Here is a 20,699-nt window from a genome sequence, read left to right as displayed (position 1 = left end):
GGATACAACTCGTAGTTTCCTGGAGGAAATTGGTGTACGCCTAAGAAATCTAAACTTAATACACACAAATCGTCAAATAACACTATACGTTAAACTCGTACTAGCTTAAACTCCTTGGACAGCTGCAACTAATATTACATCTATTCATAATGATTTGCAAACGCGCTACATTACAAGTAGCCCACTACTTTGTCAACCGTTCGTCCTTTATCTTTTTACGATAATAATTGTTTGTTAGTTTATATTTTTATTAAATACCTACAAGCATGCATGAGTACCATAAACAACGTTAATAGCACTCAATGTGTCGATCACACAAACACCATAACAACATACATAAACATAATATATAAAAAATATTTTAAAATAATAGGTCACGTGTAGTCTTTTAATTTATTTTTAAGTACAAATAACAAATATATATTCTATAGTATAGTGAAATTTACAAACAATATCATGAACATACTGTAGTAAAAATGTATCATATAATATTAATTATTTGGAACAAGTCAGCATGATATGAACGGTCGAGTCATGTATATATTTAATATTTGATAATAATATGCGCATTACGCTAAACGATCAAACAATAACATAATAATAGTAACAATAAGCTAATCTACAAACAGCATGATTGTAAATAGAACAAATTCCATTTGGGTTTATACAGGATGAATCATTTATACATACCGAGATGCTAATTATCTTTAATCTATAATCTTTATAATCTAAAAAAAGGTAATACGATTATTTTACGTTTTACTCAATATTATTTTACATTGTCTATAATATTTTTACCTACTTCACAATTTTTATGTTTTCAGATCATACGGATTTCTGGTAAAGAATTTAAAACGAGTAACATAAAGAAGATCTCGCTCAAAGAAAATCATACTAATGAAACAAAGAGTATTAATCACACTTTTTACATAGGAAAGCAGTTGTAGTTATTTATAATTAAATTTCTTATTTTATGTTACCTAATATAACGTTATTTTACATTCAAACAACCTTGGTTTGCGTTAATATACATGTCAGTAAAAAGTAATAAGAATTCCCATTATCTATTAGAGTTTGTTATTAATATGCTAATTAAGTAAATATTTTTGTAAATACAATAATACGCAAAACAAAATGTTTTTAATAAACAATTTTTCTTGCATAAAATACAGAGAATATGTATAAAAAAAACTATAAAAAACTCTTTAAATTTTAAAGGGTGCTTTACAAATGTTAGTCAGCAAAATCTTCAAAAAATACATATATGCCATTTTAAAATGTTTTCTAAAAATAAAAAGTCTTGATAAAATAACAAAATGTGAACGAAGCATTAAAAACTTACTTCTACTGGAAAAAAATACAGAATAATAAGTTGTCAATTATTTATTATTATGGAATGCTTTTTAACATCATATCCAATGTCTTAGGTTTTACATATGTCATATATGTGTATTAGCTTCGATGCAGAGCAGAGAAGATATGTTTTTTTTCAATGACACCCACTCGATATCTCCAAAAAAGTTGGTTAATAGGCCAAAAAGTTCACCCTTTCTGTTTAAAAATGAGAAAAAACACCAAAAGAATTGTGATCTTCTGTCTCCTGTACTTCGACCCCCCTGTGCTGGCTTTTTTTAAAATTTATTCTAACATTAATAATAAATTGTTTATCCACAACATGTACGTACCGAATAAGCAAAACTGCCAAATGACAAGAAGAACATAAAATATTATATCATTTTATAATAGTGTAATGTAACTTATAAGAAATAGTGTGTACACATTTTGAATTCACCGTTGCGTTTGTTTTCGTTCCTACTGTAAAAGAGTCTCTACTTCAATATACATAAATTTATGTTGCACAGTATATCAAAACTAGTAGCGTAGCAATACTCCGTCGACATGAAGGACAATTATAGTCACGCCAACTTTTTGGTATACATCAATAATGTAAGGCAGACAAATATTTTTTTTTTAACAAACACTCAAATATTACAATAAATATTTCTACTTTTACTAAAGTATTATCTTCGGTCATCGACTAGACCAAATAAATTGCAATAATAGACCATAAAAATACAATTAGCAATACCGTTTAATACATAACAATTTTAACTTTCGATTTCTTTATGAAACGGAAAAATAAAACAGTCTAGAGGGAATATTGTGAGAATAGCTGTTTTAAACAAAGAAGCTCGTTTCGAGCGGTTCGTATTAGATTCATACATTTACTGTTCTTGGAGGCATTAAAAACATCACAGATTTACTCGCCAACCCATTAAATAGTGTAATCTCAACTACAAAAAAAAAAGTACTCTTCACAGAAGCATTAAAAATTTTACTGACTTACTCGCCAACCCATTAAACAGTGTAATCTTAAACACAAAAAAATAAGTTTACTTCATATGAACTCACTCACTTAACTAAACTAATAATATCAAAAATAAAACGCATCACAAGCCCAACCTCTGGTTTGCACACTGTATTGAAATATTTTAAGAGTAAGGCGTAAGTACTTGAAAACAAAATTTATATGAGAATACAGTTGTCCTTTCGGTGAAAATAGAACCGGCGAAATTATTATAAACGCATCCGTGATCAACAAAAAACGATGATCGAGCAAAAAGCGAACGCTAATATTTTTTTGCGTGTACAACAGTCGAGTCTGTGACGTTTTTTCACTCAATTCAGTTCACTGACCTACATAAAAAGAATAATACATTTTTGTGCGTGGGTCGAGCATTCATTCGATTTTTTTAAATATATTTTTTGTTCGCTACTTTAACGTATAAACGAAGAACCTGTGATTGTGACCGGAATCGACTAACCTAACCGATAACATGAAGATAATATAGTCAGGTGGTTGACACCAACGCCGAGAAACCATTCGAAACGCGTTAAACCCAAGTTTAATCAGTCGACATTCAAGCAAAGGGCTAACGATAATAGTCAATACTTCCAAATGTTCAGTAATTCCACAACACGATTCGTGGATAGATCGGACGAATAATTGACTATGATCATTTGTTTCCCGCAGTCCTTCGAGTCCATATCACTTCTTGGCACCGGTTCGATGCAGTCTAAACTATAATTTTAAACACACCAAATGCAACACGAGACGAAGGAATGAAATGCCGAAACCGATACTATATTATTTAGTGTTTACTCGCTTATAGAGAGTTTCGTCATGGGTCAACACGAAGTCCTTATTCTATAACCGGTTTTTTTCGATTCAAGGATGAGATCCATTCACGCGTAATGCGCCAAACGTTCACGCGCCAACTCTGTAATTTGTTTGTAAACAAAATTGCATAATAATATATTAAAATTAAAATAAACGTTATATAATATTATTTCAGGTCACATAAAAAAATAATACACTTAACGGATGGGCACTTAATTGGTTCACGCGCCCAGCACTGGTTTTTAAAAATAATTGTTTATCGTTTCATCGCCAACCTTGACTCTAAAACATTAATAATAATACGTAGGTAACATTATGCGAGCATTGAACAATAAACACTGTAATGTGACAACGAAAATAATACATATATATGTATATCGTTGTTTATGATTTCTAGATAAACGGCTAAGATCTATTCAAAATGGTTTTTTCTATCTACGGGTAGGTTCTGGTTACACCGAATTTCCAATTAAAGTTTTAACAGGGCCGATCCGGAGGTCCGTCGGCGAGTGGGAAATGTCCATAATTGTCACCACGGTATCCGACCAAACGCCATTCAGTGGCAGCATGGTGTTTAAATAATATTATCTGGAATATTGAAAACGAAACCGAGTTAACCTAGTTTTGAAAGGCCGACACAATAGACGACTATATCACCGATTACACAATGCACGTCAGTCGCAAACATTACACGAGTAAAAATGATCAAACCTGCTGATAAATTCCAACGCAGTTTGACGAGTATTGTTATGCTTATATTATTTTAATGAACGTTGAAATTTCGATTTCGACGAAAGCGTCGAAAACCAAGTTGAAACGACCGACCAACGTTCGAATTTCCATTAGTATTTCCATGATAATGATATTTTGCAATATAAAAGCCTATAACAATGTATTATTCTTGTAATTCTTATCAATTTCAACGAAACGGCTGACTGAGTTTTGTGACCGATCCGACTTTCTCGAATACAAAGCGCCAGGTACTACTACTGTTTAAACATTAATGACCTCGTTCGGGCCAATGGAAAGGCCAAGGACCACTTGACCTCGAAAAAAAAATCCGGGAAACGTGATAGAAATGGGTCAATGGAGAGTGCAACGCTTGTTTTTGCTCCTCTCCGGAATATTACTGCGCCAATCCGGGAACTCGATTTATGAATAAACGGGTTTCTTCGAAATATGCTTCGAATCCTTAAGGAGTTCATGAATAAAAGCGGGGGACTTATCTGTGCTCAGAGCGGATACGTCGTGTCATCTAAACAAGCGCGTTCGCCGAACAATTTCGATTACAATAGCCGAGAGGGGGACTCGACTGCCGTTAATTAGACCCGAAATAGTATATTACTGCTACGTAATATTTTATTTTATTAACACAGATATTATATACATACACATATATGTATGTATATATCTGTTCATTGTAAGTCTAAGCAATTGTAAACGCATGATTTTCACGGTCATAGGGACAAACAAGGAAAGGCAAGCGCTTGGTTATAAAATGTCCTCGTGTAAACGCCTGAGCAATTAACAGAAATCAACCATTTGACCCTTCTGCAGGTGCTGAACTCGGTCTCTTCTCCTCAACACATTATGAACAATCTTAATTAAAGTGAAAAAATGCGTTACAAATGTAATCCAAAGAGACCAATACATAACCTCTTCCGATAATAGTTAACCTTTTTAATAACAACAACATTATCAGCATCGACAAACAAAACATTAATATAATTTTACCGGGTTATCGAAAAAAATATATAATAGTCGGAGATGAATTTAAAAATAAAAAAATAATTCACTAATTGTGGATCAGTGAATGTGGGGAATAAAAAAACATATCTAAGAAAAATAGAGCATAGAAAAGTTATTGGAATGTCAAATGTCTGATTTCTTCAATACAGATTGCCTCTTTTAACTCTTTTATAACAAACTAAGAAAATAATATGAGTGGACAAAGGAATTTTCTCATCCACTTTGCAATATTCATTTAGGGTACTATCACTTCACTTAAATGTTATCTCATTATTATTATTATATCGCCGCCCCGATAGAACAATGACACAACTGCAATAATTGGAATTTTACAGGAGAACCAAAAAACCAAATTATTTTCACTTATGGGATGTAACTTTAAAAGAATGGGAATGCTGCGAATGCTTGGGAAATTATTACAACTACAGGTACGTCGTTTTTCTACCTTATGCGTTCGCTATGTCTAAACACATTGAAGCATTTAGTCCATTTTACCAGTGTCATTGTTCTACTGGGGCGGCAATAAGTGATATTAAAAACCTAGGCCATTGTTCTTTTCGACCTATGTAAAATGACTGTAACTGAGTACTAATTAATCGATTGCACGTAATTACCTGCAGGCCGCAATATTCGTGTTACGGCATGTGGTGTGTTACAATCTTATAGCTCAATAACCGACCAGTTGATTGTTTATTCAATGATTTAGTTGGTGAAGCGCGTCACTTTGGTTTGGTCGAATGCGATCGAAAGCTTCTAATATCCGGAACACGAAACAATTATTGTTATGCATAGAAGGGATTGCAGTTAATGCGCGGTGTCTATCTATTCCTACGCCCAGACCGGTATGATATGACGTCAAAGTCAATGGCCCTAACATACAGTGTCTGTAATAATGTATGTACCACCCTGTTTGGCCGTACAGTGAATATTTAAACTTGGTGTCTTAGATGACCGACACACGGCCGTGGCATGCGCTCGAATGGGGTTTTCGCAGCGGCGTTTAGCGGTAAATAATTTGAGAAACAGCCCCGTCGCTGCGGTTTCCGACAACATAATCCCCCGGGCAAGCATTACCTACTGCGATAAAGATAAAGGGTCCTGTGCAGTACGTGTAGGCTCTGTACACACCTCTTGCCCTCTGTCCTCGGGGATGAAACCCAGCGGTTCTCGCTTGACCGCGAGCCACGTTATATTATTATTATTATTATTATCGCTATTATTATAAACGACCGGAAACGGTGTCGGAGACTGCCCAACCTATGCGATACACCACATAATGTATTAATATATTACATTAATGGAGCACTAGCCCGTGGAAAATTCATCGTTGCTCCGCACGAGCCTTTTTAAAAAAAAAAAACGTCTGTGGTGTAATAATTTATAAACAAGCAAATTAATAACTGCAAAACATCCATGTAATGTCATATATATTATTAATATATTATATAAATAATACATAGGTTGTATGTATTATTTTACCTTCAGTCAGTGGCGGGTACTGCGCGCAATAAACATATTGAAAACGGGCACGCGCCCCATTGGGAATGGCCAAATCAAGCCCTGATACATTATATTCAGTATCAAACATAATAATTTAATGCCGAAAAAAAACAAAAGCAACGTCGTTTTACCTGTCAATAAATTGTACACGACGCGACAATGTATTATAGTTAAAACATTTTAACGTAATGTGTGTAAACAGTCAACACACAGCGCACATGTGAATCCTGGCGGGGAGGTCGATCGAGCTACTCCTCTAATTCCTGCTCGTTTTACCATTTTTTTTTTTTTAATTTTACACACAAAAAGCCAGAAAGGGTCATGTGGGATGTTATTTTACAGTTTTTTATACGAAGCGCATACTAATTGCTTTCTGACATGCACGTCATATTTCTGCGAAGGTTCATATATACATATATACACCTTCATACAATGTGTATAATATAAATGTATTATACATTACAGCCAGATATTTTCTTGCTCGCACGAGCCTTCAGTTTATTGCGTTTAATTCTTGCAGACGACTCACAAAACGATGTGACATTTGGTAACGCTCGAATTGATTTTTAAAAAAAATTAACATACTATTTCAGAATGAACGTTGCGCTGTTTATACTTCATAAACCGTTACAATCAATTTTTTATCAACTTTTGAATAATCCTTGAAAAATAATAAACTTTTTGTTGTAATCTGTTGAATTTCGGCTAAACTCAAACATATTACTTGGAATTTTAAAAACTGCAACATACAGCACAGTTATTCTGGGATATACAGTAAACATGTTAATCGTATTAATGCAAAAGTGGCAAATATAAAAACAAAATCAAAAAATATCACTAGCACATAATTGCGACTGGAAGAAAAATGGTAAGGTTTTTTAGATGCTTAAATAAGTACATATTACGTAGTTATTTATTTAACACATCGACATTGTTATTATTTACATTGAAAAATATATTATTATATTTATACACATTGCTTCCCGGTATAATGGAGTCCCTATACATACTGTTAAAATATAATAGCATTTCTATGCTGAAATGTCAAAAAAAAATGTTAAAAATACATTGTTGTTTTGTTGAAATTTGTAGCAAGTCGTACACTTAACAATTTAGTCAAATAATTATTTAGTTAAATAATTTATTGTTGCTCCGCCATTACTTAACACAAGTATTATATTTATTAGTTGATAAGATACCAGAAAGTGGGGAATAATAACTTAGGTATTTGGCCTTCTTGTGCAGAATACAGTTGTATGAAACTTAATATGCTCTGCATGTTAACTGCAAAGCCATTATAAAATAGTGTAGTGAGCCTTAGTTATAATATCTTACAAGTACACGGGAAATACTAGTCAACTGTACTTAGTTCTGCCACGTGGATTTTCGAGTATATTGTTCGAAATTAATAACTATGCTATAATGTAAAGTATAAACCACTGCCAGAATGACATGTCCAAGGCCCTTATCAAATTTTCCCTGATAACTACTAATATTTGACGTGGTGTTCGCCATTTGTTTTTATTTTTTAAAAAAACTTAAATAGATATATATTTTTTTTTCCTCCTTTATTTTACATATACGATCTATACAATTTTAGTATAATAAGTATATATGATTACAGGTAAATTACAGACATTGAAAGTATGAAAAGAGAAGCCATCCACTGACGACACTCTTATTAACTTCTTTTTAAATTAATTGATAGTGAGAAGGTCTCTGCGCCACTTCCTTTTAAGTCTCTTTGGTGGGTTGTTGGGCATTGAGGGTAATGTGAGATTATTTACAAGGGGATTTGGGTGATTTTGGAGAGAATTGTGGTATCGTCTGTAGTAGTCTTTGGCAACTTGTGTTATTGTTTTTTATGTAAATAAGAGTGTAGAGTATGGTTTGATATATAAGGTGGTGAATTAGTGATGAGACGGAGTATTTTATTTTGTGAGACTTGTATTTTGTTAAGGTTCGAATTCTTAGCTGATCCCCAGATTTGGAAAATAGATATATATTTAAACTTTAAAACTTTTATGATATAGCATTAACACATAATATATATTTATATTGTTTGGTAATAAAAATATCAAAAATATGTATCTGTATCAACTAATACCTAATTAAACAATTTTAATACTATAGGAAAATTGTTATTTTTATAATCCTGTACACACTAGTTATATTATGACATAATACGTCAACATTTGAACCCATTTTATTATTCTTTGTGAAATTAGATACGAGGCATAATTATTATTATTAATTAAGATTTAAAGGTAGATTTTTAACTTTAATATAATAAATAAAGTTTTTTTGAGTTTTATACTCCGTCGTATTTTAAGATAAAACCGGTTTTAAAGTATTTCTTACATCATTAATTTACTCAATTCTTCAATTACGCAGAGTATTTAAAAAATGCACTACCCGGTAATGGTTTTTTTTTTGTGAATAATAGTTTTAGTTAAAAACGTTTAATAGGCAATTTTTACTATAATAATGTTGAAATACTAATTAAATAATGTTACTTGCCAAACGCTTGGAGCTTGTAACTGTCGATATGACACACTGAACAAAGCCTTTAAATGGATGTTTTTGAAGTGTAGGTAGAGAGGATAGAATACATTTAAAATAAGAAATTAACTCAAACATCAATATGTGCAACAATAATATTTTTAAGTGATAGTTTTAGAGGGCAACTTGAAAAATATCGAAAAACTATTGGACATTTTTTATTAGTCCGTTGAAACCAGAATTATGTTATGAAAATAATGACCGGTCGATCGTCGGTTTTAAATAAACACTCCAGTTTTTTGAGCAGGGCAAAGTTACTGGCAGAGGAGGAGAAGTGCACGGGGACAAAAATAATATCTACCGCGTTTAGTGTTTACCTCTTACCCGCCCCATTGTTTTAAATTGCAAATAACCCTAGCAATAATTATTCAAAACCGGTTACGGTTTGTTTTCATAAAATCGTTCTCGTTTAAATAAACGAATACAATTATTTTTACTTTGTCATTTAAAATTCAAAAATAATTTTCCGACGCTACCATCAAAAATAATAATTGTCGTCATCATATTTTTAGCTTAAATATTAACCAAGAAAACCTATACATCTTAACCGCGTTTTTTTCTAAAACCCGGTAGAAAAAATTACTCTGATTACCCTGTGACCCGTGTACACCGCGAATTACGTTACTGCTAATAGAATCGGTACAAAAGGGTTTGTGCATTTGCGTGTTAACTGCATGCGACTCTTGTTTTTTTTTTTTAATTCTTTCCCACCTAAAACAGCATAGTCGGATTACCTGTGATCCGGGCAAATCGACGCATACATAATAATATGATAGTGTGACAACGTTGCACAGACACAATGAATAACAACAGTATATTATACTGCTTTAAAAATACACCATATTGTATATTTTGTGCGCATACATATATATATATATATATAATAAGTATATGTGTACCATATAATATATATATTGTTATTATGCCGCGTGTTGAAGGCTCTGCGACCTTCAAAACCAGCAGTGTTCCATTTCAAAGCGGATTGTTGTGATTGCGTTTGTGTTCGCACTATAAACGAATAGGAAGCGTCGTAGACCTCCGATAATCGTTACCAGTACCTACAACACTGCCTTTTTTTTTTGGTGGTTTTTGCAATCCCACTAGGCTTTTCTACACTCAATACACTATAGGTGTAGGGTTTATAAGCGATAACACACTAATGTTCTCGACAAACAAATGCACAATTTTGTAGATTTTCTTTTTGGAAACGCTTTGGTTTGTGTCGTTTTACCATACTGAAATTTTTATTTTTTATTCTGTCTTATCTAGACAACGAAAAAGTTAAATGGTAAACTGAAGTTAAACATTTAGGACAGAGTAGTGTGGCAGAGTTACACTCCACCCATCTTAAATTTAACTAAAATTAACTATCAAAAACTGGCTATCGACCGGTGAAAATTTTCGACAAATTATTTTTAATTTAATAAGTTAATAAAATATATATGGCGTTACTGTTTGAGTTTTAAGAGTTGATCGAGCTCTGTAAAATACTAAAACAACTTAATATTTGATAATTTCATGTAATACATAAAGGTAAAAACTAAAAAGAAACTAATAATAACAATAGCTACATTAATCTATTCATCTGTACTATTCATGAAAATGTATGTTTATATATTTTATAAATACAAGATGTATACCTACGTTTTATTATGTATGTTCATTCTAAATACATTTTCTGAGGTTCGACTTAAAAAAATCGCTTCAGTCGGTCTGCCGTGTACTTAGAAGTAGCTTTGAGCCCTTTTTGTACATTTTCCCGGTAACAAAAATTTAGCCCCCGTGATATATAGTGTTACGTTTGATTTTGTATGCAATACGGGAAATTAATGATATTTTTACCAGCTTAACCTAACCGAACGCCGGACACGTGACAAATACACAAAAAACGTGCGCCGACCTATAGATTTCCACAGACCTGCTGCATTTGAATTTGTGTCGGACAACGACTAAACAACACTGTCAATTAGACAACAACAATTTTTTCAAATACAAAATTATTTATGTAAATAAAAAAAACACCAAACAAAATGATTAATAAGTTTTTTTTTTAATACGAACAGGACGAACCAAGTATTTACTAAGATACTGCTTATGGATTTAAGCGCGACACGACACACCGCTTGCTTGGACTACTTGGAAAAATCATAACCGTTAACTTATGGGTAAATAGTGAAATGACAATAACGCATGCGGTAGATTACTACGTAATACAAATGTACACTCAATGAATGCAATTGAAATATTATCAATAATAGTTATTCAATCATTAATACCCAATAGATGAGATAAGACCCATAACTACCGGAAAATTATGGCATCTATAGTAACTTAAGTAGTTCGTTTACCAGCGTGTAGTAATGCAGTTCATAATCTATAATTGTGGCGGCAGCAGCCTTATAACTTGAATGGATTGTATATTATAATATATTGTGTGCTTTATCACTGACCTGGCATAACACTGCGAACGTTTGATAGACAAAACAATACAAAATTTGTGTACACCAATGCGGGTTACTTTACGAAATAAAAACATTATGATTTGATCCGTTTTTATGATACGCACTAATAAATGTTGAAAACAAATTGAAACACAATTTTAATTAAGCGGCTGACACAAATAGGCATTTTAAAAATGTCATACCAGTTGCTCAAAAATGTCATTATTTGTTTAATTTGAATAGTAAACTGAAATCACAAACGGCTTACTACTATAATATTACTTAAGATCGAAAACGTATGAATGTAATTAGTAGCTAATGAACTGAGCTACAATGAAAGTAGTGTACAAGTAGTTAAGTATACATAAAGACACGCAACACATATTTTGAGTGTATACTCGGTAACCGTGTAGGTACATATTACCGTTAATCATATATTTAAATCAGTTTACTCTTATTATTTTAGTCGTTATTAAACGTAGCTTATTCATATAATCTTTTACTTACTTCTAAACAACATTTTAGACACACGGTTCACGAGCTTATTAAGTTGAAATAATCGAATATTACAGAACACAAAACTTGTAAAAGTATATTTAATTAATTCCATATGTTTGTTTGATCTCTAGCCATTAATTTATACTTGCCTACTTTTTTTCCAGCTGGTCGTTAATTCTTTTTTTGTATATATAATTGCTTAATTATTTATTTGGTGTTTTTAACTGGCTATTTTAATACCGGTTTAAAAATTAATAAAAAAAACACAGTAAAAATATTTAACGGTAAAATACTTCAGTTTGATATCTGTGGGGGGGGGGGCTGTATGAATGTCAAAACACGTACCGCTGGGGCTTCCTCGGTCCTAACCGGAGCTACTACAACCCCACATAAGACCCATACGACATACTCGGTGCAACCAATAAAAACGCGTCGGTTTCATTATATTAATTTAATATAACACAAATAAAAACGGTAACATTTATTTGTCCGTGCGTTTACGGTGCATTACATAATAAAGCGGAATTTATGTTTACTTTTACTGTAGCCGTCTCGATGCACATTTTGTTTTTTGCTAGTCTTAACGGCCCACGGTCGTATAATAACATAATACATAAAACGCCAAAACATATATTGGCAAAACCATTTGCGTCAAAAACATATTATACTAACTAACGTCCGTCGTCCCCTTTCGACTTTACCTCGAACCGCAATCAACAGTATACAGGTGCTGAGGGTTAAAATATCATGTAGAATGTGGAAAGTTATAATTGAAATAAAGGGAACTTGCATAAAAAATATACATTTTATAAGTATAAGAATATAACATGATATTCCGTTAATTTAAATAATTTGGTTCATAAACATTTTATGTGATGGTAAAACACTGAAACTAGTAGTTACACGATATTTATTCAAATATTTGGGTCATGATAGGTTCAACTCTTATATTAACACGGATAAGTTTCACCGCTGGTTTTTCGATGCGAAATTTCTCTTAGAACTCTAGTAAGATGTATACATGACAATAATTGTGAGTACTGCCGTGGTTCACTCAAGTTTTTGGGATATTATTGAACTGTAAACATTCATTTTCATCGCGAAAAACAGATATACGACACAACGAATACTGAATGAAACCGAGTAAACGAACAAATAAATTTAGTAAAAGTAATAATATTATTATCGTCAAATTAATAATAATAATAACTAGGTTGCTTTGATTTGGTGACGCGAAAATGTCCACGAAAATTTTAGATCGACTCCTAGGCTAAAAACACATCATGTTAACACAGGAAACCTATATAGGAACACTTTGAAAAACTAAAATCATTGCTTTGAAGAATCCGAGGAAAGAAGGAAATGATGCTGCCCATTATCGCATTTGTATATAATATATATTTTATTTTCATTATTATTATGGTTTGCTAGGTATTATCAATGTAAAAACCATTAACCGTTACAACATTATTTACATTTTACAATGCGGCTTTACTGAGAATTTTAATCATTGACGTCGTTTTTAAAAAACTACTTCAAGTACACTAAAATGTGTGTAGTCTTTTTACTGGTCGTAAAACACATTTTATCACACAAAACGGACACGGTCACGTTGTTGCTTTTTCAGCGAGCACAGACCCCGCTCGACGAGAAGAAAAAAGCTCGAGGATTAACCGGTGCTCGACCGCCGCCTAGCCGGTTGTCGTCTAGCCCCCCCCCCCTCCCACTACTCATCTGAATGTAAACCACCTTGAGCCGTCGGTGTGCGAACAAGCTCATGCCTCGCGCCACATTTCGGCCGGGCGGCGAGGAGCGGGCGCATTGTTTGACTGACGTCCATATGGTCGCACATGTTGAACCGCTGTCGCCGACTGTGAACGACCAACGATTTTTGTAGGCCGCCGCGGTCCTGTAATCGGTCCGTCGCGCGACACCGCTCACCGCGAAACCGTATCGGAACAGTGACATAAAACCTAATTATAATGCTTACCTTGGCCACCTGGAAGTTGTCGGACCTGAGCGTTTCCACGATCTCCTGCTCGGGCTTTATCTGCGGCGCCACCGACGACCGTATGCCGTCCAAAACGCCTTTGAACGTGAACTTCTTCATTTTCTACGCTCGCTCACACATGTATACACATGCACTAACACACGCACACACACGTATGTCCGGATAGTGTTCACCACACTATCATCGTATTCAAATTATTTATTATCGTTTTCGCTGTTGTCGTAGTCGGTGGTGGCGTTATCGCGTTGTCCCTCGGCTGGGGAGACAAATCGACGCCAAAAAAAAAAACATACACCGTCGCGTTATAAAGCGATAATTTTGTATTTTTTTTTATTTTCTACTCATCGTCAACACATATACGATATCCCGCGCGTTTCCTTCCTACGGACGGCCTACGACGTACACGTACGCACGTACTAACGCGCCCATAAGCGCCGTACGGGTCGCAATAAAATAATTAATTATTTTTCCAATATTTTAACTGATGAACGTAGAACGCACTAAACGTTCCGAAACAACACTACAGGACGAACAAAATCGACAAAATAATACTAAAAAATAATGTATCATCAACGTCCACGGGCACCAGTCACCACTGACGCAGTGTGCGCGTCGACCGGAGCAACCGTAGTTATCTCTCCGTAACGTTATCTCGCGTAAATAACGTGTCGCGTACGGTAACGGAGTACACACGGGCACACGCGCAGCGTCGACGTTTCACTCGGCGGCACTGTGGACGCGCGTGCGCTCGGCCGGTGACCGAGTGCGGGTGCGTGACGCCGCCACCACCCCCCCCCCTCCCCGCTGCCCGACACGGAGCTAGCGGCTGATAAAAGTTTACTATACGTTACGGCGGCGGCGTAACTCCACGCGTCCACCGCCTCCGTTTACTATATTATAACATCCACGGAGGTGTACGGGGCTACGCGTGCATACGGCGATTGGCGAGAAAGGGGGTGGTGGGGAAAATTCTACTGCCGAGCGTGTAAAGGTACACAGTGGCGGAGGTGTGTGTGTGTGTGTGTGTGAGGGGAAAACTCGCTGCCGATCCCGGGCTGTCGCCAATCGTTAAACGGCGGCGGCACGGCGCGGCGGCCCAGCGGCAGAAACACCGCCGCCGACGACGCCGCTCTGGGACTCGCCGATCTCGCGCGCGATCCTGGCAGATATTAAAACCAACAATCGCCGCCGACGCAGCCGAATGAAGTTTGTCCGGAAAACGGACGCCGCCACCACGGCCTGGCCGGACGTTGGCCAATGACAAAAACGCCAACATCACGCTCCATCTTGTACATAAAACTATTCAAAAAAGTCAAAGAGAAACCGAGTACAATAATTAATATGTATAATAAAAATTATCATTATAATATAATATACAACATAATGTTACAAATCGTACATTGTTCAAGAATAAAGAGGAAAAAGATTATTACACAAACTCATATTTTCAACATTAATTACTGGTTTTAATGCGGAGCCAAGAAGGTATACACTTTGTACAGTGATCTATTTTTCTATACCTGGACAGAGGCATTTTTTCGGGAGAGTCCAAGGGTTCTGGACCTCCCTAGAACTCTAAAAAATAGGTACAAAAAAAATGTTAAAAAGCCTAGTGTAGTGGGGTCGGGGCATAGTGAACACGGAGCATATGGGGCGGCGAAGGTCAGTGGTCACTGGTCTACATAAACTAAAAATAACAAAATCACTTTCAAATAAACGTTTCGATGCGAATCTATAAATACAGTATGAGTAAAAAAATCGATAAAAGCACTTTATAAGCTATTATGTGCTTAAAATTATATTTAGAATATTAGTCAGGATACGATTAGGGTTGATTATAAGTAATTTGTATAATAATTTGTTGACTTTGTTATCCATATTATATCTAAATTAGCAATATAATACAAATGTTTCCAAATATCTGCTGTTATTTTCTCCTTTTTTATGTTATAAGCGCGATAATTTTAAGATGAAAAATATGTACATTTTTGGGTGGTTTTCTCAATTCTAAAGAGGAAGGCCGAAGAGGGTGAGCTTTTTAAATTTTTGGCATAATGTAGTAATAATATAATTGGTCATTTTTTTTTTTTTTGTCAGACTATTGCAGTAATTTCTATAGGAGAGTACCATTTTTCTTTCAAAATAGTTTTGCGTAAATCAAAACCAAAGTGTCTTGAAATTGTTATAAAACCATGAAATTTTTCAAGGAAAACTTCATCAGAGCTCAGGCGTTTTTTAATTTTAATAATTTATTGGAAATTACAAAAAAAATGTACAGAATAAAACTAATTTATCTATTTAACATTGCCATGTTTAAGCATAGATAATCTTCTCCTTTATTTTTTTAAGAAAATGTTGTAAGCTTAGTCCTATCACAGCATCTACAAGTATTCATTCGCGCAAACCACTACGAATTACGCGATGGGCCGTGGGACGTGGGTAAGAACTAATTATAGATAAAAAAACAATGCATAATTTTCTAAAGGAGATAAAGCGTGAAAAATATGGTACAATTCTTAAAAAAAAAATGTTCAATTTACCAAAAGTTCGTACTTTAAAAGTAGACCTTTGAGGTTATGAAAAAAATAATATAAGCCAACTCGACTTCAGTTAAGTTAACAGTCTTCTGTTAACTTAATATTTAAGTTAACCGATTATTTACAACTTTTAACTGATAACTTAGTTCGTTAACTTTTAACTCTCATGGCACACGAATTTTTCTTTAATATCAAATTTGACTTTAGACTGATGTCGTTATGGAGACGCTGAGGTTTTGGCAAATTATAAAAAATATTATTTGTATGAACAATTATTGATAACACTGCGAACGAATAAATTGTAGATGGCATAACACATTAAATCACCAGCAACGGCATTCGAACGGGTAATATTTCATAGGAATCGTCCAATTTAACATTTACACAAAATCATAAAACTCAATTAAACAAATTATACGTACGTAAGCTAGTTAAGAGTTATCGCGTAGAACACGCGAGTGTTAATCTTGCTGTAATTTATTATATATTATGTAATGTGTAATTACATAATATATAAATGGAAGCTAGAGTTGACATTCAAATAAATCACCATAAGGCGAAAAACAAAGATTCAACGCTCCGATATTATTAATCTACAACAATACAGCGCATGGTACACGTTGTAATTTCTAACAGATTTAGCTAATGAAAAATAAACACACTATAGTTCTCGCCTTTTTTTAATTCAGTAGACGTTCACATACCTTGCATATAATATCGTAATAATAACACTTGCATGCAACAGTTTCGTTTTATTAATAAATCCTTTATGAATAAAGTGAGAAATTAGGTTCCAGCGATGTAGGTATAAGTAAATTACCCGGCTTGTGCATTATCTAATATAATACACTAGTCACTACACCGTTTTGCACTTATATGTCAAACTTATAATACATACTACGTACATGATAAATAAATATATATATTTACATATGTATACATATACATACACATATTACTTGTTACTATACCTATGTTTGCAACAGTATGCCAAAAAATCATCTACCCAACGTTTAATACCTAATCGAACCACAAACCGCACCATAATTTGCTTTATCCGCTAACTGATATTATTATTGATATTGATGCTTAATATCTTAAAATCATAATAAGAAATAATAATATAGGGATGTTATACGCGTTATTTTTGTTAACTTCATTGTTTTTTATCTACTTCATATTGCTTATGAAAATATAATAGCCGATAGCATGATTTGAATCAGATAAAATAAATTAACTAATACCTATGATAAAACTTGCGCACTACTCTTCGCTTATATTTCAAAATAAACGCTTAAAAATACTTTAATAGAATTCACAACCACCGAATACGCCCTTGATAAAGCGTATGATATTTGGTATAATATAATAATGGGTACTTTATTTAAATAAGAAATCTAATACGCATAAAGTAAAACAAATAGTTCCCCTTTGCGTGCGCAGGCTGATATATTTAATATTTAAGTATGGATATTGAGACATGAGTGCACATTTCTAACAATTTAAAATGTGTTCACTGCTATTAAATATCGTGTTATAATTTCCAAACCTAATTTCCAAATAAACTGACTGATCATAATATTATTATTTATCTTACTACGGAACTCTGGATAATTAAATGTCATAAAAGAGAGATTAAATTGTAAACAAATACCCTATTGCCTTACATGCATTTTATAAGGCGACACAGATGAAGAAAAATTAACAATAAGTGTAATATACTATGTACGTTTTAATTTATCAAAGAGAACACGAGAGTAGTGACAATAAGTACGGATTGTCGAAAGTTTCTTATTTATATAGTAAGTAATACTATTTGTGTGGCAAAATATATAGAAAGACACTCCACCCAGTAATAAACTAAGAGAAATTAAAACAACAACCAAAAAATGGCTTTCAAACGTATCACTGACGAGAAGACAGGACATAATACTTACAAGAACCCAAATTGGACACAGCCACCTCACCCACGCACACCTACTCAACCACGAACCTCAGCCAATATGTCCTACCCTAATTAACCAATCTCCATGAAACACATCATTATAGAATGCAACAACTACAACAACGAACGTCACATACTCAATCAGCCAAACAACATTCAAAACGCACTAAAAGAAAACAACGAAGAAATCATTCTAAAATTCATTAAATTAATTAACTTATGTAATAAACTGTAAAATTCAATATTGTACTAAAAAATGTAAACGTAAACTAAAGGCTAATTATCTAGTAGTCGAAGCCATATTTAAATAAAAAAAAAAAAAAATACTATTTGTATATTGCATTAGTAATTTCATTAATAATTGGGTATCTAATTACTCTGTTAATGTCAGAAACTAATTTAGCACAACTTTGCCATAACATTCAAAAATTAATTTTTAACATTCTAAATATTACTTAAATCCTCTATAATTAGTTAATTAATTAATTTAATAATTTCAATTTATATGTTAGTTTGAGAATACAGACTTAAAAATATGTTTTTTGGTTAAATTGTGTATACAGCAAATACGTATACACTTTTTCAGCGTAGAAGAAACATTTTAAAATTACTTTTATAAATAAAAAAACATGCGTGTCGAGGAAACTATGAAAAAACATTTAACAATACTCATTTAATAACATCATTAATTATATTTTGTATATATGTGTTTATATTAATCAAGTTCATGCATTGATAAAGTTAAACAAATAAAACTTTCCATGAAAATGTATTTGAAAAGTTTTTATTTACTTGTAGGGTATGATTTATATAATCCATTGTAGTCGACTTGCCGCAATGTTTTAGAGAATCGTGGATATTTCGCTGAAAACACTGAAGCACCCTGTCCCATTTCCAAAGCATTCATAAAGTTCATATCATACATTATATAATAAAAAAAACTCCAACAAACTGTCCATCATAATATTTTTTTAATTTAATTATGTACCAAAAATTGTAACGAACAAAAACTTTGTTGAATAATTCAAATAAAAGTTATATTTTATTATTATTAAACCTACATATAAAATGTTTATTGTATTATGACACTGAATGGATAAAAAAATAATCACGGACCGCAAATTATGTTTAAAAAATTTCTAAACATCTATTGATTCAATGATTCTTTAAATATATTAATGATAGATGTTTAGCAGGTTAGGCGATGTTGGCCCATTTTCGTTCTTAGCCATATTATTACTGAAATGTTGAGGACATGTATACCTGCAAGTACAGTCAAGTATAGTGGAATACTGTATAATATGGCGGTTACAATCATAGCTGCATTTTTTTTTTTAATAAAAATATATTATGTTTACAATTTTTTCTGAATGAATACCAATTTAAAAAGTAAAACGACAAAATAGTTTGATGATAAAGTTTTTGGGGAGGGATGCGATTGCCTCTATCTCCTCTCCTCCCTTGAATATGCCACTGTTTGATGTGGGAAGGACAAAGCTTATAGGCTTATGTAACTTACGTAAGCCCATGTCAGATCATTCCTACCCCATACATCATTTTTAGAACCGCACCTGGATCTAACACTCTATCAAATTAAACTACTTTACTTATGGTACAAATTCAATCTGCAATAAATTGTGTTTTATTTCTACATTCCAGTAAGAATTAAGATAGTTCGTTTCTCCTTCCCAAAAATGTTAAATCTAATATAGAGGGTATATCTAATATATATGGGTGGTATATTAGGTACCTTTTTTATTTATAGCCCATACGATATAATTTAATTTATATTGGCATTTGGCAGGTACGACAGGATGTGGAGTTCGAGTGAGTAATCAACGCAGATAAAAAAAATACTAAACTACACTCTTTTTTCCGTCCTAAATTTTAAACTCTGGTTATCAACCAATCAACTTTTTCAGCAAAATACAAATTATTCTTAATTTTCAAAACGTATAAATGACGTATACCTTATCATTTAATTTTCAAAAGATACCCTCATAAAATCAGCTTGTGATTGAAAAAATAATAAAATAAAAACGTTATAAAATCTTTAATTTATTATTGCTTGATAAAAATAAAACATTTTTACATGGGTCATTTTCTTATAATTTTAGTACATTAGGTATCATCAAAAAATCAGGTGGGCAAAGAAATTCTAAAGGCCGTGTATTAGATCATATGGAAACATCTGTTGGCTAAACTGCTTTCTAATTTGATATCACTGCTGATCCAAGATAATATTATCATTGAAGACTAAAAGCAACGTGTCTAA

The 20,699-nt window shown here is 33.1% G+C and overlaps 1 protein-coding gene across 3 annotated transcripts in view; it reads right to left on the bottom strand.

The window, feature by feature from the left end:
• Window positions 1-14,657, bottom strand: part of LOC126847112 (syntaxin-binding protein 5) — a 103,313-nt gene extending 88,656 nt beyond the window's left edge. For all 3 annotated transcript variants that reach the window (XM_050587168.1, XM_050587169.1, XM_050587170.1), the window contains exon 1: window positions 13,922-14,657. In XM_050587168.1, the coding sequence (XP_050443125.1) occupies window positions 13,922-14,041 (120 nt within the window). In that variant the 5' untranslated portion in view covers window positions 14,042-14,657. The remainder of the gene's footprint in view (window positions 1-13,921) is intronic.
• Window positions 14,658-20,699: the final 6,042 nt, after the last annotated feature.

Source organism: Adelges cooleyi, unplaced genomic scaffold, assembly GCF_023614345.1.
Source record: "Adelges cooleyi isolate 19-005CV unplaced genomic scaffold, UGA_ACOO_1.1 ACOO_flye_CR_arks_rails_tigmint_CR_PRNA_9, whole genome shotgun sequence".
Lineage (NCBI taxonomy): Eukaryota > Metazoa > Arthropoda > Insecta > Hemiptera > Adelgidae > Adelges > Adelges cooleyi.
This window is presented reverse-complemented; position numbering and strand designations above follow the sequence as displayed.